Source organism: Bubalus kerabau, chromosome 2 (genome assembly GCF_029407905.1).
Source record: "Bubalus kerabau isolate K-KA32 ecotype Philippines breed swamp buffalo chromosome 2, PCC_UOA_SB_1v2, whole genome shotgun sequence".
NCBI lineage: Eukaryota > Metazoa > Chordata > Mammalia > Artiodactyla > Bovidae > Bubalus > Bubalus kerabau.
The window spans coordinates 39,807,999-39,831,660 of record NC_073625.1 but is presented as its reverse complement, the minus strand read 5'-3'; the positions used below and the strand labels follow the sequence as shown (position 1 = coordinate 39,831,660).

The 23,662-nt window shown below is 43.4% G+C and overlaps 1 protein-coding gene across 17 annotated transcripts in view; it reads left to right on the top strand.

Annotated features, from left to right (window-relative positions):
- MCPH1 (microcephalin 1) overlaps positions 1-23,662 on the top strand; it is a 229,870-nt gene that overhangs the window by 5,254 nt on the left and 200,954 nt on the right. For 16 of the 17 annotated variants that reach the window (XM_055567551.1, XM_055567550.1, XM_055567566.1 and 13 more), the window contains exons 3-6: positions 131-249; positions 17,302-17,389; positions 20,286-20,400; positions 21,358-21,501. In XM_055567551.1, the coding sequence (XP_055423526.1) occupies positions 131-249; positions 17,302-17,389; positions 20,286-20,400; positions 21,358-21,501 (466 nt within the window). Of the gene's footprint in view, positions 1-130; positions 250-15,138; positions 15,194-17,301; positions 17,390-20,285; positions 20,401-21,357; positions 21,502-23,662 lie in introns of all 17 variants that reach the window. The other variant, XM_055567562.1, reaches the window with a different exon arrangement.

Genomic DNA, 23,662 nt, shown 5'->3' with positions numbered 1-23,662 from the left:
TGGTTGATACTATTTGCTAATTATTTTGTTGCCTTTTTGGAAGTGTCTACAAGAGTGACACTGGCTTGTACTTAAGAAACTTATGCAGGTAGTAATAAATTTACTTTTGTTTTCTGCCTTTTGTCTGCAGGTTTCAAAAACTTTTAACAAACAAGTAACTCATGTCGTGTTCAAAGACGGGTACCAGAGCACCTGGGAAAAAGCACAGAAGAGAGGTGTAAAGCTCGTCTCAGTGCTCTGGGTTGACAAGTGAGTCCTTTCTCCTGTTTTTTTTTTTTTTCCCCCTTAAGTTATCTAGTATTGGTAGAGTGTGGAGATATTTTGCATGAATCACAGAACTAGATAAAGTTTTGTTTCCATCTTTTCTCTGCCTCTTACTGGGGGCATTTGACATCCTCAGTTTCCTAGGACGAAAGACGGGTCCTGCCCAGAGACCCTGAGATGGAGTCTGTGTGGTGTGTTGAGGGAACAGAGAAGCAGATTGTTAGTCTACTAAGGTGGCCAGTCTCTAACAGAACACCACAGACTGTGGCCTTAAGCAGCAGAAATGTATCTCTCAGACTTCGTGAGGCTAGAAGTCCACGATGAAGGTGTCCACAGCGTTGGGTTCTTCTGAGGCCTCTCCTTGGCTTGCTGGTGGCCATCTTGTTTCTGTCTTCACTTGGTCTGGCTGTTTCTGTGTCCTCATCTCTTTTATAAGGACCCTAATCTTACTGGGTTACCCACCCCCAGGGACCTCATTCAACCTTCACTATCTCCTTCAAGGCCCCATTTCCAACTGTAGTCATGTCATTTGGTCCTGGGTGTTAGAACTTCATGTGAATTTAGAGGACACAGTTGAGCCCGTGCAAGAATGCAGGAATAGTCAAGGGGAGGCTTTAGGAGGAGGTTGAGGTCAGAGGGAGTGGGGTATCAATGATATAAATCAAGTTTCCTGAAATCCAGATGTAAACGAGTCATACTGCTGATTTTCTAGAAAACTAGAGTAAATTTACATGAAAACAGTAAAGCAAAATATAAGGCATAGACTTTGGCTGTTGATGTGTGAAGCTGCTCTTAAAGAATTAAGCCTGTTAATTAAAAAAAAACTTTAACAGTGAGGCATGACGATTGATTCCATTTCTTTGTCTTCCATTGTCTAGGCAGGTTTTAAGATTCCAGCCTCACTCTCCCCTCTTGTTTAAAACAAGGTGTTCTTCATTTCGGATGTGTCCTGTTTCCCCGTGATTAGGCTCAGGTTATGGTTTCCCACTCAAGAGGCTCCATGAGTGAGGTGTGCCTACCTGGAAACCTGCTGTTTCCGTCTGCCTCCTAATGGAATGCGAGTTTCGGTCACCTGGCAAGGTGTTGCTGTTTTTTTTTTCCACTGTGTGATGACAGTTGTTTCCTTCTTTGAGGCTAATAAGCTGCCTGTGGGGAGGCAGATTCAGATCATGTAGACCTTTTGCTCCCTTGGCCCCAGGTATATCGTTCATGATGGTTCTTGCCTGAACCAACCTTAACCCCGAGTCTTATAGGATGACTATTTTCCAAGTCCAGCGCTTATGGCTGTGCCCAGCTGTGTGCTGTGAGAAAGAGCCTTCTTTTGTCCCACACTGATTGATTAGTGTCAGCTCCTGGGTTTCTGTATTTTTCAACGACTTATAGTTCACACTGTCTGGTGCTTATTAGATCATTCAGATTTGGGTAGTGGGAGTCCCTTCAGCCAGTTCCTGTGTCTCTGTGACCTCGTGCCTGCTCTCCCCCAGCCCTGGCGTCAGCCCTTTGAGTGGGACAGCATCCTGGACTGAGATGTGGGGCTGGTGGGCTCCCGGCCGTGGCCCATCACCCCTTCTTGGCCTTCCAGGCAGAGGCAGGAGACACATTTGCTCCTTTCTTCCCTTTTCCGTCCCTATTTGGGATTATTTGATGTGTTAGTTTTTAGACTAAAATTCTCTCCATTCTTTTTATTTATTTTTAGTGATTGCTTTAGGGGTTACAAAATAGATCCTTAACTTCTGAGTCTGCTTAGACTTAGTATTGTACCACGCCACATAAAATACAGGTAGAGACCTGGCAACTGGGTGTGCATAGTTTCTGCCCCCTCCCCTGTGTTAGGGTGGTCGTATGGATTTCAACCATGTGCATTAGAGGCGTGCAAGACAGTGTTGTCACTGTGCTCTAAACACTTGTCTGTGTTTTAAATAAGAGGAAAAAATAGTGTCATGTTTATCTGTATATTTATTCTTTCTCTTACTCTTCCATTTCTGAGGATCTGAATTTCTTCTGCTATTTCCTTTCAATGTGAATAGTTATGTTTGGTGTTTCTTTCTTTCTTTCTTTTTTTTAGTTAAAATCCACATACTATAAACTCGCCCTGTTAGTGTACGTTTTAGTAGTTTTTAATGAATTCTATTCAGATGTTTGTGGCAGTTATCACCACCTAATCCAGGACCATTTTATCCCCTCAGAACAAGCTCCATAACCATTAGCAGTCATTCCCCTTGGGCTCCTTACTCCCAGCCCCTGGCAGCCATCAATCTACTTTTTGTCTTTGGATTTACCTAGTCTGGACATTCCTCATAAATGGAACCCGACATTATGCAGCTTCTTGTGTTGGATTTCTTTGCCTTGGCATCATGTTTTGGAGTTTCATTCGTGTCGTAGCCTGTGTCAGTTTTTTATTCCTTCGAGTTACTGAATAATACCATGTTTTGTTTATCTTCATCAGTTGGTAGACAGACATTTGGTTTATTTGCGCTTTGGCCATTGAGTAATGCTGCTATGAACATTTATGTGCAAGTTTTCATGTGAATATATATATTTTCGATCCTTTTGGGTATATATGCACCTAGGAATGAAATTTCTGAGTTACACGGAAACCATTTGTTTAGCATTTTGTGGAAGTGCCAGTTTTTTGGATTGGGTGTACATTTTACATTCCTACCAGTAATGTTCGAGGCTTGTTATCCCTCTTTATGTTGATGGTCATTGTTGTGGATGTGAAGTGGTATCTCACTGTAGTTTTGACTTGTATTTCCTTAGTGACCAATGATGTTGAAAAGCTTTTCGTGGTTTAATTGGCTATTTATATATCTTTGGAGAAATGTCTACTCAAACACTGTCCGTTTTTTAAAACTTGAGTTATTTTTCTTGTTTGAGATAGAGTTCTTCATTCTGGACACATATTATTTGCACACATAATAAGACCCTCATCAGACATATTATTTGCAAACATTTTCTCCCTCTCTGTGGGTTGCCTTTTCACTTTCTCGTTGGTATCCTTTGAAGCACAAGTTAAAAATTTTTAAGCCCAGTGTTTCTATTTTTTCTTTTGTTTCAGTTTTAAATGTCATATTTAAGAAATGATTGCCTGATTGCAGGGTGTGAAAATTTACACCTGTGGTTTCTTCTCAGAGTTGTATAGTTCTGTCTTTAACACTTAGGTCTGTGGTTTACTTGAGTTAAGTTTTTGCCCGTGGTGTGAGCTGTGGTGTCACGTTCACTTTTACATGTGACTGTCCAGTTGTCCCAGTACCACTTGTTGAATAAACTGTTGTTTCCCCATTAAATTAAATTGGTGTCCTTGTTGAAAATTAATTGACCATAGATACATGGATGTATTTCTGGATTCTCAGTTCTGTTCTATTGATCTGTGTGTTTATCTTAATGCCAGCACCACACTGTCTTGATTACCGTTGTTATTGTGGCCTACTCTTTGTAACCCCATGGACTGCAGCACGCCAGGCTTCGGTGTCCTTTACTGTATTCTGGAGTTTGCTCAAACTCATGTCCATTGAGTCAGTGATGTCATCCAGCTGTCTCATCCTCTGTCACCCCCTTCTCCTCCTGCCTTCAGTCTTTCCCAGCATCACGGTCTTTTCCAATGAGTCAGATCTTCCCATCAGGTGGCCAAAATATTGTAGCTTCAACATCAGTCTTTTCAATGAATATCCAGGATTGATTTCCTTTAGGATTAACTGGTTTGATTTCCTTGCTATCCAAGGGACTCTCAAGAGTCTTTTCCAACACAATTAAAAAACAGGAGTTCTTCAGTGTTCAACCTTCTTTATGGTCCAACTTTCACATCCCTACATGGCTACTGGAAAAACCATAGCTTTGACTATATGGACTTTTGTCAGCAAAGTGATGTCTGTGATTTTTAATACACTGTCTAAGGTTTGTCATATAGCTTTTCTTCCAAAGAGCACGTGCCTTTTAATTTCATGATTACTTAATTACTGTAGCTTTACAGTAAGTTTTCAAGTTGGAAGTGTGTCTTCTCCAATTTTTATTTTCTTCCAGTTCCTTTGCATTTCTGTATGAATTTCAGGATTTGCTTGTCACTTGCAGGGAGGGAGGGATGGGAGCAACTGATATTTAATAGAGATTGTGTTAAGTCATTAATTATATAAGTGTTGCTATTTAATCTTGCGATCCATGGCCATGTTTTTATTTTCTTATCTGTAATTTCTTTCCATTATGTCTTGTAGTTTTCAGTGTGTGAATCTTGCCCCTTCTAGGTTAAATTTATTCCCAATTTATTTACTTTTTGATGCTATTGTAAATGGAGTTGTTTTCTTAATTTCATTTTTAGATTGTTGAATTATTAAAATACAGAAATAGAACTGATTTTTGTATGTTGATTTTGTATCCTGCAAGTTTTTGAACTTGCTATTAGCTAAGTGTCTTTGTGATTTTCTTAGGATTTTTTTGTGTATGGTGTTGTGTAATCTGTCTACAGAGATAGTTTTACTTCTTCCCTTCCAATCTGGATGCCTTTTATTTCCTTTTCTATTCTAATTGCCCTGACTATAACCTCCAGCACAGTATTGAATAGAAGTAGTGAGAGTGGACATCTTGTCTGGCTGCCAGTCTTAGGAGAAAAGCTTTCTGTGTTTCTCTATTAAGTGTGATGTTAGCTTTGGATGTTTTTTTTAATAGGTGCACTTTGTCAGGTTGAGGAAATTTCCTTCTATTCTTAGTTTTTGTTGGTTTCGATTTGTTTATTATTAAGGGATGTTGGGTTTTGTCAAAATGCTTTTTCTGCAGTTATTGAGATATTCATGTGAGAGAGAGATATATATATATATATATTTGTCATTCATTTCTTTAATGTGCTGTATTAGATTGGTTTCATGTGGTGAACTAACTTTGCTTTCCTGGGATAAACTCTGCTTGGTTATGTTGTATACTTTTTTTTTTTTAACTGGATCAGTTTGCTAGTACTTTATTTTCATTTTTGCAGCAGCTGTATTCATAAGGTATATTGCTCAGTACTTAGAATGACTTTTTCTGGTTTTGGAGTCAGGCAGTATTGGCATCTTAGAATTAGCTAGGCTGTGTTCTTCTGTCTTCTGAAGTTTATAGGGATTGGTGTTAGTTCTTCAAGCATTTGGGAGAACTCACCAGTGCAGCCATCTGGGCCTGGCCTTTTTTTGTGGGAGGGTTTTTGATTAGTAATTCAGTCTCTTGTTACAGGTTTGCTTAAGTTTTCTATTCTTGCGTCAGTTTAAATAGTTTGTGTCTTTCTGGAGTTTGTTCATTTCATCTAGGTTGTCTAATTTGTTGGTATGCACTTGTTTGTAGTATTCTGTAATAGTCCTTTTTATTTTGATAAGGTCAGTAGCAGCTCATTCCTAGTATGAATTAATATCGCTTTTCTTTTTGTCTTGATCAGTTTAAGCTAAAGGCTTGTCAATTTCTTTGATCTTGTCAAAGAACCAACTTTTGGTTTCTTTGCTCTTTCTCCATTGTGTTTCTTCTCTTTTTTAAATTTTCACTATAATTATTTGTTTCCTACTGCTTGTTTTGGGTTCAGTTTGCTCTTTTATTTCTCTAGTTAGAGCATTAGAAAATTCATATGAAATCTTGATTCTTTTTTGATGGTTTTACAGTTATAAATTTCTTCTAAGGATAGCTGTAGCTTCATCTCATGAAATTTGGTATTTTTGTTTTAAGTTATTTCAAGTGTTTACCATTTTCTCTCATGATTTCTTCTTTGACCCATTGGTTATTTAGGAGCTTCTTATTTAATTTCTACATATTTTTGAGCCTTCCAAACTTGGTTCTGTTTTTGGTATCTCATTTCATTCTGTTGTGAGAGGAGAACATATTTTAAGATTTTTTAAAGTGGTCGAGACTTGTTTTTATGCCCTAACATTTGATCTGGCCAGGTGAATGTTGTGTGTGCACTTGAGAAGAATGTGTATTCATTCCGTTATTGTGGATACAATGTTCTATATACAGATGTTTGTTAGATCTAGCTTATTTATACTGTTTTCTCAGTGTTTTTCTGGAAAAGGTCAGTTTTCATTCCAATCCTAAAGAAAGGCAATGCCAAAGAATGTTGAGACTACCGCACAATTGCAGTCATCTCATACGCTAGCAAAGTAGTGCTCAAAATTCATCAAGCCAGGCCTCAACAGTATGTGAACCATGAACTTCCAGATGTTCAAGCTGGATTTAGAAAAGGCAGAGGAACCAGAGATCAAATTGCCAACATCCGTTGGATCATAAAGAAAGCAAGAGAGTTCTAGAAAAACATCTACTTCTGCTTTATTGACTATGCAAAAACCTTTGACTGTGTGGATCACAATGAACTGGAAAATTCTTAAAGAGATGGGAATACCAGACCACCTGACCTGCCTCCTGAGAAACCTTATGCAGGTCAGGAAGCAACAGTTAGAACTGGACATGGAACAACAGACTGGTTCAAAATTGGAAAAGGAGTACATCAAGGCTAGATATTATCAGTGTGCTTATTTAACTTACATGCAGAGTACATCATGTGAAATGCTGGGCTGGATAAATAACAAGTCTGGAATCAAGGTTGCTGGGAGAAATATCAATAACCTCAGATATGCAGATGACACCACCCTAATGGCAGAGAGGGAAGAGGAACTGAAAAAAAAAGCCTCTTGATGAGAGTGAAAAAGCTGGCTTTTTCTCAACATTCAGAAAACTAAGATGGTATCCGGTCCCATCACTTCATGACAAATAGATGGGGAAACAATGAAAACAGTGACAAACTTTATTTTCTTGGGCTCCAGAATCACTGCAGATGGTGACTGCAGCCATGAAATTAAAAGACGCTTGCTCCTTCGAAGAAAAGCTATGACAAACCAAGACAGCATTTTAAAAAGCAGAGACATTACTTTGCTGACAAAGATCTATCTAGTCAAAGCTATGGTTTTTCCAGTAGTCATGTATGCATGTGAGAGTTGAACCCTAAAGAAGGCTGAGCACTGAAGAATTGATGCTTTTGAACTGTGGTGTTGGAGAAGACTTTTGAGAGTCCCTTGGACTGCAAGGAGATCAAGCCAGTTAATTCTAAAGCAAATCAGTCCTGTATATTCATTGGAAGGACTGATACTGAAGCTCCAATACTTTGGCCACCAGATGTGAAGAACTGACTCGATGGAAAAGACCCTGATGTTGGGAAAGATTGAAGGCAGGAGGAGAAGGGGATTACAGAGGATGGGATGGTTGGATGACATCACCGACTTGATGGACATGAGTTTGAGTAAGCTCCGGGAGTTGGTGACGGACAGGGAAGCCTGGCATGCTGCAGTCCATGGAGTCGCAAAGAGTCAGACACGACTGAGAGACTGAACTGAAGTGTTATTTTGTCTTTCTTGATCTGTTTAATTGTTCTATCCGTTATTGATTGGGGTGTTGCATTCACCAAGTGTTTCTGTTAAATTATTTATTTCTCCCTTTAATCCTGGCAGTCTGACATTTCTTTTTATCAGGTAACAACAGATTTCTGCGGTTTTCTGTATCTGAAGATGTCCCTGTTTGTTTGTGAATAATGTTCTCAATGGTTATACAATTCTAGGTTGACAGTGTTTTTGTTTTTTGCTTCTGTTTTCCACTGCTTAAAAGGTGTTTCCCCTGAGTCTCTGTCCTCATAAGAAGCCTGTAGTCATGCAAATAATTTCTCCACTGTGAGTACTGTGTCTTTTTGTGTGGCTTCTTTCAAGGGTTTCTCATCTTTGGTTTTCAGAAGTTTAAGGGTCTGGATGTGGTTGGTGCCTTTAGATTTATTCTGTGAAGATTTTGCTGAGTTTTTTTTTAATGATATAAGGTTATATATTTCATCAAAGAGCATGATAAATTTGGGCTGTTTTATCAAATGTCTCTTGTGCCTCTTTTTCTGGTACTACTTGAATTAGCTGGATATCAGGAATTGGCTAAGCTTTCTTGTAAAGAGCCAGATAGTAAATATTTTAGGCTTTGTGGTCTATATTCAACTGCTCCCTGCCCTGGTGTGGGAAGAGCCCTGGATAAGAGCAAACAAATGAGTGTAAAAAATAAAACTTTGTAACAAAACCTGGTCATGGGCCAGGTGGCCTGTAGGCTGTCATTTGCCAATCTCTCCTGTGTAATACAGCTTTTGAAATTTTCCCACAAGTTTCATTGACTCTTTTCTCTTATCAGTTCCATCCTATCATTAAGTCTATTTACTAAATGCATTTCAGATATTTTTCAATTCTAACATTTCCACTTGGTTCTTTCTTATGTTTGCTGATTTGTTTCTTAGCTGAGATTTCCTATCTCTGCTTTTCTTGTCTTTCATTACACATGTATTTTCCATTCTGTAGCAGAAGATAGTTATAGACATTCCTTGTCTGATCATTTCAGCATCTTGAGGTTGGTGGCTGTTGGTTTCTCTTCTTTGTTCCTTGAGAATGTGTCACATTTTCTTGACTCTTCTGTAACAGGACTTTGAATTGTATTTTGGACATGGTAAGTGTTATGTAGACTCTGGGTTCTTTACTGTTAACTCCAGAGGGTGCTGATTTTGTTTTAGGAGGCAGGTGATTTATTTAGCTGTAAACTTTGGACTGTCATTTTAAGACCTGTGCTGGGTATTTGCTTGGATTCATTCAGTTCTTCAGGCTTTAGCTGCAGGCTGACTTGTTTGCTTTGTGGACACATAGGTCAGGGATCAGCCAGAGACTTGGGCTTGTGTCTTCAGAACCTGAGGTTCCCCTCTCTGGTTCTTTGCTTCCTGTATCCTAGCATCATTTGCTGGTGGCCTTATCTGCCCCAGCTCTTTATTCCAGTTCCTTTGGGCAGAAGGATAGCAGGTGCCCATTACTGAGCACTCATGCATTTTTAGTTACGAATGTTTTTCCACATTTTTATGTAATATATCATTTTTTAAAACATACATATGGTCTTTTATAGTGGATTACCCAGTGACTTGGCCTTCCCAGGTAGCACAGTGATAAAGAATCTGCCTGCCAAAGCAGGAGACATGAGATGTGGGTTTGATTCCTGGGTCAGGAAGATACCCTTGGAGAAGGAAATGGCGACCCGCTCCAGTATTCTTGCAGGGAAATTGCATGGACAAAGCAGCCTTGTGGGCTACAGTCCATGGGGCCACAAAGAGTCAAACGTGACTGAGCACAACACATAACCAGCAGCTTATGCAGCCTGTCTCCTGTTAGTGAATATGAAGGTTTCCATTTTCTTTTTCTTTACAGTCAGAAACAGTACAGCATTGAACCTTTGTGTGTGTTACTTTCTTGCAGAGGTATAATCTGTTTGTGGTTGGTGTTCAGTCAGTAAGTTGTGCCCGACTCTTTGCAACCCCGTGGACTACAGCACGCCAGGCTTCTCTGTCATCCACTATCTCCTGGAGTTTGCTCAAACTCATGTCTGTTGAGTTTATGATGCCATCCAACTATCTTATCCTCTGTTGCCTTCTCATCCTCCTGCCCTCAGTCTTTCCCAGCAGCAGGGTCTGTTCCAATGAGTTGGTTCTTCACATCAGGTGGTCAAAGTACTGGAGCTTCAGCTTCAGCATCAGTCTTCGCAATGAATATTGAGGGTTGATTTCCTTTAGGATTGACTTGTTTGATCTTCCTTCTGTCCAAGGGACTCTCAGGAGTCTTCTCTAGCACCACAGTTCTAAAGCATCAATTCTTTGGTGCTCAGCCGTTTTTGTGGTCCAACTCTCATGTCTGTATATGACTACTGGAAAAACTGTAGCTTTGACTATACAACCTTTGTCAGCAAATTGATGTCTCTGCTGCTTAATATGCTCTCTAGGTTTGTCATAGCTTTCCTTCCAAGGAGCAAGTGCCTTTTAATTTCATGACTGCAGTCACCATCCACAGTGATTTTGGAGCTCAAGAAAATAAAATCTGTCACTGGTTCCATTTTCTCTCCTGTCTGCCATGAAGTGATGGGACCCGATGCCATGATCTTAGTTTTCTGAATGTTGTGTTTTAAGCCAGTTTTTTCACTCGCCTCTTTCACCCTCATCAAGAGGCTCTTTATTTCCTCTTTACTTTCTGTCATTAGAGTGGTGTCTATCATCTGCATATCTGAGGTTATTGATATTTCTCCCACAGTCTTGATTCCAGCTTGTGTTTCATCCAGCCCAGCGTTTCTCACGATGTGTGCTGCATATAAGGTAAATAAACAGGGTGACAGTATACAGCCTTGATGTACTCCTTTCCCGATTTGGAACCAGTCCATTGTTCCATGTCTAGTTCTAACTGTTGCTTCTTGACCTGCGTACAGGTTTCTCAGGAGATGTAAGGTGGCCTGGTATTCCCATTTCTTTAAGGATTTTCCACAGTTTGTTGTGATCCACACAATCAAAGGCTTTAGCCTGGTCACTGAAGTACCTATTTTTCTGGAATTCTTTTGCTTTCTCTATGATCCAGCAAATGTTGTTGGCAATTTGATCTCTGGTTCCTCTGCTTTTTCTAAATCCAGCTTGTATATCTGGAAGTGTTTGGTTCATGTACTGCTGAAGCCTAGCTGGAAGGATTTTGAGCATTACTTTGCTAGCATGTGAAATGAGTGCAATTGTGTGGTGGTTTGGTACATTCTTTGGCATTGCCTTTCTTTGGGATTGGAATGAAAACTGACCTTTTCCAGTCTTTTGGCCACTGCTGAGTTTTCCAAATTTGCTGGCATATTGAGTTCAGTACTTTCACAGCATCATCTTTTAGGATTTGAAATAGCTCAGCTGGAATTCCATCACCTCTGTTAGCTGTGTTCATAGTAATGCTTCCTAAGGCCCACTGGACTTCATACTCCAGAATGTCTGGCTCTAGGTGAGTGACCACACCATCATGGTTATCTGGGTCATTAAGACCTTTTTGGTATAGTTTTTCTGTGTATTCTCACTGCCTCTTCTTAATCTTTTCTGCTTCTATTAGGTCCTTGCTGTTGCTGTCTATAGTACCTATCCTTGCATGAGGGGTTCCCTTGGCATTGATTTTCTTGAAGACATCTCTAGTCTTTCCCGTTCTGGTGTTTTCCTCTTTCTTTGCATTGTTCACTTAAGAAGGCTTTCTTACCTCTCCTTGCTGTTCTTTGAAACTCTGCATTTATTTAGGTATATATGGTTTATCTTTCCCTTTCTCCTTTACCTTTCCCTTCTCTTCTTTTTCTCAACCATTTGTAAGGCCTCCTCAGACAACCATTTGCCTTCTTGCATTTCTTTTTCTTGGGGATGGTTTGGGTATACCTTGTGTACAGTGTTACAAACCTCCATCCATAGTTCTTCAGGTTCTTTGTCTACCACATCTAATCCCTTGAGTCTTTTCATCATCTCCACTGTATAATCATACTGAATTTGATTTAGGTCATACCTGAGTGGCAAAGAGTCAGACACAGCTTAGCAACTAACACAATATCTGAGTGCTCTAGTGGTTTTCCCTACTTTCTTCAATTTAAGCCTGAATTTTGCAATAAGGAACTCATGATCTGAGCCACAGCCAGCTCCTGGTCTTGTTTTTGCTGACTGTGTAGAGCTTCTCCATCTTCAACTGCAAAGAACATAGTCAATCAGATTTTGGTATTGACCAGGTGGTGATGACCATGTGTAGAGTTGTCTCTTGTGTTGTTGGAATTTCCATAGGTTTAAATTCCGAAAATGGACTTTTGGGTTTAGAGGGCTTATTACATATTTAAACTTTTGATAGATGCTATCAAGTTGCATTCCCTGAAATCTTTCCTACTTTGTAGGTGAAATGATACATTTGATTTCATTTGCATTTCCTTGATTTTTAGTGAGGCTGAACTTCTTTGACAAAATTTGGAGGTAACAGCCAATGACCTTCATTTTATGTGTCGTGTGTTTGTTTCATTAACTGCCTCTCCAGGCCATTGCTCGTGTTTTCCACTGAGAATGTGATCTTTCATGAAATATATAAGGTCACTAGATGTCACTAGAACCCCGTTTTGTTGGGTTACTTTGGGTGTGTTCTTTGTAAGAGCAGACAGCTGTGTAACTGCAGTTGATAGAATTCTGACATTTCCTATGGGCACCCACATTTCCATGTTTAAGGAAGAAGATGAAAGAGGGAAGGCCATGCTTGACGGTCACCTCAGTTCAGTTGGAGAAGGTTGACTCCCCAGGTGGTACTAGTGGTAAAGAGCCTGCCTGGCAGTGCAGGAGATGTAAGAGAGGAGGGTTCCACCCCGGGTCAGAAAGATCCCGGAGAAGGGAATGGCTGCCCACTCCAGTATTCTTGCCTGGAGAATCCCATGGACAGAGGAGCCTGGTGGGCTTACAGTCCATAGTGTCACAGAGACAGAACTGAAGTGACTTAACTTGCACAGACGCATGATCAGAAAGTTAGATTTTTTTTAACAGTCACAAACAGTCAGATAGCTGGGGGCGCAGTTCTCAGGCACTGCTGTTGTGCATTTGAGGGCCTGCCCCCCGCCCCTGCGTTTGTTTCCTACAGATGTGCACACGTCCTTGCACAGCCACACCATGGCCATCCACACTGATCTCACCAGCCACACACCTGACAGCTGTTGGCTTCACCCCAGAAACCCCCATAGTATCTAGAAGGGCTCAAGGGGAGAAAGACGAGGAGATGCAACAGCAGCCTCCTGGCGCTGAGTTAGGCTTGCCGGGTGTCTCCACTGAGGCGGTCTGGGGTCTGAGGGTCAGCTTGGGGGTGCTGACAGGTCCTCTCTGTGGCGGCGGCGCCTCCCAGGCCACTCCCCTGGGGCAAGTTCACCCACTCGGCTTTTGAGGGAAGTACTTTCCAACTGTGCAAATAACTGTCCCTCCTCACACTGTGTCTGTGTGTGTATTCTATCCAGAGGATCATATCTCATTCCTTGCAGCATACCTTTTAAGGTTTGAATTGTCCCCCAATGGCCAGTGGTAGCCCGTTCACGGTGACTTGTCTTCACTTATCATTTCTCTGTCATTCTCTGGACACTTCTGTTTTCTTCTGGCACAGTTTAGTTCAGGCTCCGCTTGTACTTTCTCTTTCCCAGCCCCGGATTCAGCCTTTTCTCCAAGGAGCCCTGGTTCCTTTTAATGGAAAATAGTATTTGGACCTAAAATCTGAGGGGAGTTGGGCATGCTCATCGCCACGGGCTGCTGCTCCTGCACCTTCTCGGGGCAGAGTTAGTGATACGGATGTGTATCCGTGCCATGTGTTTATTTCCATAGCATCTGTGTATGTCCGTCAGTAAGTTCCCATGGGGACCTGCCCTTCCAGCCCAAAGATGCCTTTCCTGCCAGCTCATGACACCTCCTACGTGGGCATCGAGATTGCTCAGCAGTTTTGTCATTTCACGTGTGGGGGGCAAGGCCACTCCATAGTCACACTTGCTTTGCTATCCTGGGTCCCCCTCAGTCCTCGCTGCTGCATTTGGGGGACTGAAAAGGCAGGGTGGTCCCCTCCCCTCTCTGCAGTGTGTCTAAGCCCTGGCCAGAGCACCTCATTTAAAGATTCACTCTTGACAGAAATATGTGTGATGGGCCCAGGCAGGTGTCCTGCTGCTGCTGCTAAGTCTCTTCAGTCGTGTCCGACTCTATGTGACCTCATAGGCGGCAGTCCATTAGGCTCCTGTGTCCCTGGGATTCTCCAGACAAGAATACTGGAGTGGGTTGCCCTTTCCTTCTCCAATGCCTGAAAGTAAAAAGTGAAAGTGAAGTCGCTCCGTCGTGTCCGACAAGTTTAGCGACCCCATGGATTGCAGCCTACCAGGCTCCTCCGTCCATGGATTTTCCAGGCAAGAGTACTGGAGTGGGGTGTCCTAGGATTCACTAAATTAAGGAGGAGAGTCATCGGACTTGTGGGTCCATTGTCCCTCCTTTTGTTGTGCCAGAAGCTTTTTTTCTCCAGTGTATGCCCTGATGCAGTTCGGTTGGAGTCGGTCAGCCTTTTAAGGGCAATTTCAAAGGCCCTGGGATGAGGGGTGGGGTGTCGGGGCTTCTGGTGGGGAGTCCAGGGGATCAGCATGGCCTGGCAGGGTGAGGGGGAGCAGCGGAGAGAGGCAGAGCCTCAGGGGTTGTAGGCCTGAGGTCGGGCTGCAGCAGGAGCTGATGGAAGGCAGGGATTGCAGTTTACTGCATCAAACTCTCCCTGTCTGCTTACTGTTTAAAAAGTTTTCATGTCTCCCAGGCACACACATCCTCTAGTCTGAAGATCAGTGAGCAGGAGTGACCATAATAAAGGGCTGCCTCCCAGGAGAAGGCCAGAGCTGGCTGGCGGGCTGGCCTGGGTGCATCTGGAGTGTAGAGCTCACGGGAGAGGGCCTTTGCTGCTAGGTGCGCACGCGCAGGCACAGCGTGGGATGCCGGACCACCAAGCCGGCCTCTGGGCACTCCTCTGTCACTGGTGGTGTTTCCCTTGAGTACCCCTCCCTCAGACACAGTTAGAAAACTTCTCTTTCCTTTCGTCCGTGTTCAAACCCTGGCTCTCTGATCACTCCTGGAAAGTAGCCTGGACTGCAGACCCAGCCACAGGCACGGTGCTGCCCCAGACTGGCCACACCCCCACTGGGGCTGGTGGTCGAGGCTCACTCCACGTGCTGCCCCATGCCCCCTCCCTGAGTCGCTGGTGGGGGCGGGAGCCGAGTCCCTCTATCAGGACTGCGCTTGCAGTCTGGAGACGCTCCGCCCCGTCCTTGCCTCAGGACCTGCTTGTGGTCCCCCCTCAGCACCCAGCCCTTCTGTGCAGGGATTCAGGTCCTTGTGCATTATGACTTGCCGACTAGTTGTGAGGGTGCGGGGCGTGGGGGTCCCCAGCAACTATTGGGGCCGTGCTGTGGTCCGGCTGGCCTCGCTGGGTCCGGAGCAGGACTTGTTGGGGGACCTGGGCCGATCCCAGGGCTCCGAGGGCAGCTGCAGCCAACACTTCTCTTCTTAATCACTAGGTGGGGAGTTGGTGTCATTGTTGTCCTTTGCTGAAGAAAAGCAGAAATCCAGCTGGTGAGTGTTTTCTGTTTACGCAGTAGACTGTGCTTGAGCGCCTGATGAACGTGGTTTTGATGTAGAGGCACCAGTGTGTTCCGCAGCACGTGCGCGCAGGGGGTGCTTGCGTCGCTGGCGGATCCGGGCTCACCCCCAGCGCCTTGAGGCAGTGTGTCTACAGCGGGCTCCGTCCTGCCTCGTGGGGACAACTCTGGGGTCAGGCGCACCTCTGCCCGCTGGAGCGAGCCTCCCGGGCTGCTGACAGGGGAGGAGATTTGTGGTTTTGTGAACTCTGCCAATGGTTTCCTGTGAGCCTCAGTTTCCTTGGTTGTTGAGTAGGAGGAAAGGCGCTGCTCCCTACCGGCTGGAGGAGGCTCTCAGGCCTGGCTGAGCCACACGGCACTCTGGTCCTGACCTTACCGCCTGTTCATGTCAATAGGATGATCCCAGGTCTCATCACGTCTTCTCTTTGGGTGCTTCCCTGCCACCTGTTTTTGTCTATTTTGTTGCCTGTAACAGTGGGAAATGGGTGACATTCCTCCTGAGCAGGTGGAGCTGGTGAGCTGTGCTGGAGGTAAAACTGGCACCTTCCTAGGTCCTTTGCCTGTCTGCGTCTACACCTGATGTGGGCAGGACGTAAAGCTGGTTAGCTTTATGTGTTGTGTGCTTGTGAAGGTGAGGAGCAGAAATGGCAAGGCAGGAGGCGTTCTTATGGAAACAGTTTTGCCCTCAAGTCACACTTCGAGATTTGTAACTGGTGAGGGCTCTACCTGGTGGCTCAGTGGTAAAGAATCTGCCTGCCAGTGCAGGAGATGCAGGTTCGATCTCTGAGTTGGGAAGATCCCCTGGAGAAGGGAATGCCACCCACTCCAGTATTCTTGCCTGGAGAACCCCATGGACAGAGGAGCCTGGGAGGCTACAGTCCATGAGGTCACAGAAGAGTCGGACACAGCTTAGTGACTACAACAAATTGTCAGTTTGGTGTGTCACCCCTCAAAATTTTTTCAAGTGAGAAATGCTTAACTGTATAATACCATACACAAACACACACTCTTAAAATTGCCTTTTCATCCTTATTTTAGAGACCTTTCTGTATAGCCATGGATACATTTGCCTCATTTTTTTTATTCCACTGTATTCTATTTTCAGCTGTTATTTGCATATTAATATTGAACAGAGTAATAGTCTTGTGAACTACAGTCGGAGTTGATTGGGGCCTTATTTTAAAAAGACTTAGCAGATCGGTGACATAATTATGTAAACACAAGAGTGATAGAAGGTGTTTGATCTGGAATATGGAAAGATGGATAAAATGTTTTAAGATTAAAATTTCAGTATTACATAAAACCAGGAGAGGAGAAACCATAGGGAAGGAAATCATTTGGAAAATCGTTGTAGTTGTTTAGATTTGAGCAGATGAATGATCAGAAGTAGGTAGTGGTGGGGGGATCCCCTCTGCAGGCGAGGGGTGAGGGGGTGACGCAGGAGGAGTGGCAGATGGGACGCTGGACGAGTTGAGGGAGCAGGCCGCTGGGACTGGGGTGGCCAGGACCAGGGTGGGCGCTGGGACCAATGTGGCCGCTGGGACCGGGGTGGCTGCTCGGCCCGGGGGTGGCCGGGACCGGGGTGGCCGCTCTGCCAGGGTGGCCAGGGCCCAGACCTGGGGCACCAGGTGGCAGCGATGCCTTGACAGACATACAGGAGGGGGATGCGGTTTTGAAGGAAAGGCAAGCTTTCTAGCCTGTTTCTGTAGGACCTTCCAGCTCTAGGTTATTCATTTTATGGCCTGTCTACTCTTAAATTATGCGTTTAATGGCATGTGTTTCTGCCTTTATGAGTGCCAGGCACTGATCTTTTTGAAGTGTTGTTGCAAGTCTAAACTTGTTGCATAAAAATTGCACTTCCTGTAGCTGCTTTCTCACTTCCATTCTTAAACACCATGTTAGAGAAGGTTTTGGCAAGTTGAATTTGTATAGCCTTTTGTGTTCAGTAACAAATGCACTTATTTTAAAGGATTGTGTCACAATGGCCCGTGCAGGGCTTCTCCCACTGCTGACTGACACGTGTGCAGATTTAATGTTGTGTGACTCTCACAGGAACATGCTCATTACCCCCATCTTCCGCAGATGCAGGGTAGCTGGAGTGCACATTGATGAGTCGCTGTTCCCTGCAGCCAACACTAACCAACACCTACCAAGCCTGCTTAAAAAAAAAGTAAGTATGTGACTTTAGTGTGGACCATGGCAGTTACAGGTTTATTCATTTTTTATTCCTAGAAAATAAAAACTTTCTGAAATGTATTTGCATTGTCTTTAAGAATTGCTGTTGGTGATAATGTTCTTCTCACACAGCATTGTTTAATGGGTTATAGATATTTCATCCCAGGAGTGCTTTGATGGAGTTTGTAAGAAATAGAAGAGACTGTTTGGCTATAGGAGAACTGACAGTTGCCCAGAGACCAGCACCCGCACAGGTGCTCTGGTAATGACTTCAGGATTCAGTTGTGTCTGTAGTGAAATACACTTGATCTGTTTCACTTTATCATTTAAAAGTTTTAATTGATTTCTGCATCTGAGAGTGAACCGTTGACTGTGAAATGTCAGTTTGTTGTCATGTGAGAATCCCTGTTGGAGAGATTAGCAGACTCCAAACTGAGTCAGGCAGAGGAGGGCTATACATTTCCTGTAGACTAGGGGAGACATTCCCATGGATATCCCCACGGTTTCTGAAAACGGTAAATCCTGTATCTCTTTCACATTTCTTCTCAGACAACCTGGAACACGCTCACGCAGGGCTGAAAACTTCAGTGTCTGTCCAGATCGCGTTGGACGGTAGTGACTCTGTGGTAGACCCGCAGTAGCTGTGTCTGCTGTTTTAAAAAGAAGTGTTTAAAAAATAAATAAAATAAATAAAAACAAGTGTTTATATTAAACATTGGCAATAAAAGCACATTTTCATTACATTCATTGAGTAAACTCAGATCAGGCAGATTTCTCCTAATTTCCCTTTCCTCAAAAAATAGTTTTCAGTTTGATTTGGGTTCTTGTAGGTTGTATGATCTTTGGTACATGTGTGTTTCACACGTGTGTGCGCGCGCATAGGTTTTCTGTGAGCCAGGCTCTACTACATTAGATGTACTGCTTGGTGGGTTACTTTTTCTTCCTCGCTTAGACCGTGTGTTCTCATGTCAGTGTGTGTATGTGGCTCCACTGTCTTCTGCTTTGTGTTAAATAGCATGAACATCTCTTGGGTTCAGGCACCCTTAGATCATTGATGATTTTTACTAATTATATGGTTCATGTAACCTGGGTGAGTTTATTTCTCCAAGTGTAATATCTAGAAGTGGACTTACACAGTTCCGCCAATAGTGTACAAGGGTGCTTATTTTGTGACGCTGACCTGTGCTGAATATTACTCATCTGTTAAATCTTTCCTAATCTGAAGCATTAATAATGTCTGCTCACACCCTTTGCCACTTAAGGATTTATTCGTCCCTAAAGGCATTCCCTTTGCTCCCCCTCCCAAGGGCAGATGCAGCTTGAGTCTGACTCCAGGCCTGTTATGGCCTCTGGGGAGGCTCTGCTAAGCTCCCTCCCTGCTGCCGGCGTGAGCCTCCTGCTCGCTGTGCTTCACACTCACTGGGTGCACTTGTTAGAGCTATCGCACCGTCTGTTCCTCTGTCTGAATACGCTTCCCTCATCCGCCCGCAGGAGGTTCTCTGAGTCCCGTGGGGGCACCTCAGGGAACAGCCCTCTGACTCCTGTTTACAGAGGCGGGTCCTTCCCACTGTCCAGCGTCCTGACCCTCCCCTGCCTTTTTCCTTCTTGCAGCACTTAGCCCTTCTAACGTACTGTAAAGCTAGGGGCAGTTGGTCTCACGGAAGCACAGGGCCCCTCGTGGGTGACAGTGCTTCCAGACCTGCGGCACCTGGCGTCTCTACGTTCTGCTGGTCGCCTGCCCACATTGTCGCTGCGACCCTGGAAAGCGCGGTGCTGGCCGCTTCCACCGCCAGGGGCCCAGAGTCACAAAGCCGACTGCTGGTCAGGACCTGGATTCTACGCGGGTACTTTGTCAGAAACAGTGCAGGCCTGACACTCATGCTATTTGATTCATTTGTTATGTATATTTTCTGTCATTCCTTCAGAGAATAAGCTCCTTGATGGCAAGAATCTTTCTTTGTTTTAAGACCAGTGTCTGACATAGTAACCTTTTTATTAAATGATGAATGAGTGAGTTATTAAGGAATTGAGCAGGGTGCCAATTGAGAGCACAGTGTAGCACCAGCCTTGAATGCTAAGAAGTTCTTCCTGTAGATTGGGACAAGAAGGATTAGACTGGGATTCACATGAGCACATTGGGCTGAGAAGTGACCTCCTTGGATATGAGCCCCGGGCTTCCTCGTTTGTTGCATTTCGGGTGTGTAGTTACTGGCCGGATGGAGTTTGACTTAACGACAGTAAGACAAGATTAAATAATGGTTCTCTTCTTTGGTAGTTATAAAATAATTCCTTTTGTGTCATTTTACCATGTCATGATTTTTTTTGGGGTGGGGGGCAGTGGGAGTGGATAACTAAAAGAAGCAAAAGTTAGGAAAAAGAGACTAATTTTAAGAATTCTCGTGGAAACGATGCAAAGACCCTGAAAATGCCTCAGAAAATGTAGCTATTTAGCATATAGCTCTTTGCCTAGGTGCTCAGCTGCTCACTCATGTCCGACTCTTTGCGACCCTAGGGACTGTAGCCAGCGATGCTTCTCTGTCCATGGGACTTCCCAGGCAAGAATACTGGAGTGGATTGCCATTTCCTCCTCCAGGGGATCTTCCCAACCCAGGGATGGAACCCAAGTCTCCTGCTTTGACAGGCAGATTCTGTACTACTGAGCCACCTGAAAAGGCCCATGTAGTGCTTTATTCAGTCTTAAAATTCTGTTCATGTTCTCACAGTTGTAGAAAGAATAAATACTACAAATTCACATATAGTGCAAGAAGTACCTCTCTAAGAAGGTTTTATTATTGATATTACAAAAGGTAACAGCAGTGTGTGTGAAAGGTTTCTTTTCCTGTCTTGCGCAATTGCAGTGCGGTGTTAATTTTTATGTTCTTCTTGTGCAGCGCAAGTGTATGCAGCCCAAAGATTTTATTCCCAGAACACCAGAAAACGATAAAAGACTGCAAAGGAAATTTGAGAAAATGGCTAAAGAGCTGCAACAGCAGAAAACCTCTCTGGGTAAGCTGAGAGACCAGGATGTCCTTGGTGCTCGTGTCTGTGCTTGTGGCCTCGTTTGCTGGCGGACTCCTGCATCCTGAGGCACGTGGCTGAGGGATACAGTTTTAGCCTCACAGGTTAGAGACACAAGTCACTGCAGGAAACCTGACCACAGTCATCATTGGGCCACACTGTTGAACTGACCGTTCACCAGATTAATGGAACTATTTTTCCCCCAGGGATGATTATTAAAGATGTGGTCTTTGATTAACTCTATTGGAATGAATCCATTTTTATTTCTTAGTTATGTGTGTGTGTGTGTGTGTGTGTGTGTGTATCTGTCTGTCTGTCTGTATTTTTACCCAGGACTTGGTGTTTTTATTTTGTTATCCAGAGTAGTCAGATGTTAGATGATACATTCTTGTAATGATTTAGAAAAATACTTTCAAAGATCATATCAGACTTTGAAGTACTTCATGTGTTCTTAGTATTTCTCTTTTTTACTTTTTTCACTGGTCTCTCAATTCATTGTTTCAGACCAATCTTGACACATCACTGATACAGATAAGCAGTTTTGTTAAACTATAATGCTTAGCATAGAAATAGAAAGTGTTCATTCCTCTAGGTGTTGAGCCTGCGCACGATGCCCAATAACGCAGAAAACTGGCTGAATCCCTTGTCCTCAGCTCAGTCCTTCCTTTCCCCAACAAATCAAGTCTCTCTCCCCAGTGCCTGCGGCCGCCTCCTGTGCTCCAGGCCACGCCCCTCCCCGCGGCGTGGCTCATGTCGAGCCCGTCCCTGCAGGGCCCGGGGGTCCCTCAAGCTCCCTTCTTGCCGCCAAGTTCACCCATGGGTCTCTGTGTGTCTGCCAGAAGGGAAGGGGAAACCTGCGGAAGGGGGACAAGGGTGTCCTTAAAGGAATAACATTGTTGAAGAAGGAAGGCATTTTTTAACTTAAAACCGGATATTTATTTTCAGGTACCAACGTTCCTGTTCTCTCATTTGAGTCTAACGGCTCATTGGTGTACAGTCCGACAGGTAAAGTCTACAGGGGCCACCACAGTGCAATGAAGAAGAGGCTGCAGGAGATGAAGGAGAAACGGGAAAACCTTTCCCCCACCTGTAAGTGTTGGCACTTGACACAGGGAGAATTGTGAAATAGGTGAATCAATCGTGGAAAGGGCTTTTTCTTTTACATAATTATTTTAGCTGATGTTTCTTGATTCTAACTGTTTCAGAGCAGACTTTGTTGATACTTTCTTCCAGAAAATCTTTTGCTTTATTCTGATTTTTTAAGAATATAGTGGGTTTTTAGTATTCTCCAGGTTTAAAATCCTATTTGTTGTATACCTTTGCTATTTAATAAATTTGGGAATTTTCTTTCTTAAAAAATTAATCGTTCCCCTCTTCTGAAGTTTGCTTTAGATTAAGTGTTTAATGCTTCAGTTTACCTTTTACTTTTATTTCTTTTATCTTAACTTTTTAAGTAATACACAAGCATGTTTTCATAAAACAGTGACCAGTGTATTGTTTGTAATAAACCTCCGTCTTGATTCCCACCTAATTCTCCTCTGCCCCTGGGCAACCTGAGCTTTGTGTTTCTCCAGGTCTTTTTCAGTGGGTCATCCATGTAGTCATGAAAAAGATTAGGTTTCTGTATTTTTCTTTGCAGTGGTGTAATTTTTCTTTACCTAAATTAGATTGTGGCATACCTCTTACTTTAAACCTTTTTTCATTTAGAAGTATCTTGATGTAGAATATCTCTCTCTTTTTTTTTTAAGATGTTTCATTGTCTATTTTTCTAGTTTTTAGAGATAGTGCTGCAGTTTTTTGTTTGTTTTTTTTTAGCTGCATGGTATGTGGTCATTTTCCTTTTTGGCCATCCAGCTTGCTCCCTACCGTTTGCTCTCATAGCCCACATGCTAGTGGACATGCTTCTACATGAATACATTTCTGTGTATTTCATGTATTTTCAATAATATTAAGTCACGAAGGCAGACTTAAAAGGTTTTGGTAGATATTGTCAGATTGCCCTTCAGAAAGTTTGTGCCATTTCACCCTTTGCCAGTCGTTTATGAGAACTTCAGTGTCTCACCCTTGGTAAACTGGATGGCATTAGTCTTCACATCTCTCTCAATCTGAGATGGAAACATTGCATTCTCTGTTTAATTAGCTTCTGAGGTCGCCAGTGAGTTTGCTAGTGAGGTTGAAAGTCTTCATACCACTGACTGCATTTAAATGTTATGCTCTGGACATTATCTCTGAATCTTTGTACAACTGCCTATTACGTATTATTTTCTTTCTGATTTGTAAGAGCTAATTACGTGTTACAAGGATTCTCTCCCAGCTTCTTGTGTGAGCACTTGTACTTAAGTAGGAGGCACTCAGCAAATAGACTGTTGAATAACATGCACAGACTCTGCTGTTTATCATTTAACATGTGGTGACTTGTAAGAAACAGATACGTTATGTTTAAGGTAGACAAACCTGTTTGTCTTTTCCTTCTGGCCTTCAGGATTCCTGTGATGTGTAGAACTCCTCCTGCACAAGGTTTTAAAGTTGTTGTAGCTGTTACATTTTCTTCTATTACTCTTGCAGTTTAAGGTTAGTTATTTCATCTGTCCTGAATCTGTGTTTGTATATCATATTGCAGAGGGCAGTTAAGGTTTTAAGGTTAGTTGTGGCTGCCAATAACAGATAAACATGTTGCGTTTCTTTGTCCTGACAAAAGAGGAGGCAGGTCTGTGTTCTGGGTGTTCTGAAGAGCCTGGGCCCCATCTTCCTGCCCTGCCTTCCTCGGGGCCAGTTCCCTGTGAGCAGCCCCACCAGGTTCTGTCCGCTGCCACTGCTGGGTTCCGCTGGCCAGACGCAGTCCTGTGGCCATTCCTGGTTGCAAGTTAAGTGCAACCGTTTATGGCTCAAGAGCTGCAGAGGCAAAAAGGCACTCTAGATAAGCAGAAAATACAGTACAGGTCTGTGTGTTTGTTTTCATACGTCTAATTTAATCTTCCAGTTAAGTTTAGAATGGCCAGTGGTATTCAGGATGACATAGCTAAGGAAACGCAGTAGTTTTAGCCTAGGAAGTAGGAAACAAAACCAAGTTGTCTGCAGGGCCTGGCAGACAAGACTGACGTGTAGTCTTAACTGGGATGTGTATTTACACTAATTAAATTTGGTTCTGTTGTAAGAGGAAGATGGGAATGGTTGTTGAGGTAGGACACTACCAATGTCCCAGGGGAATATCCAAATGGGTTCAGCAAGTAATTGTGTATTTGCCTTTATG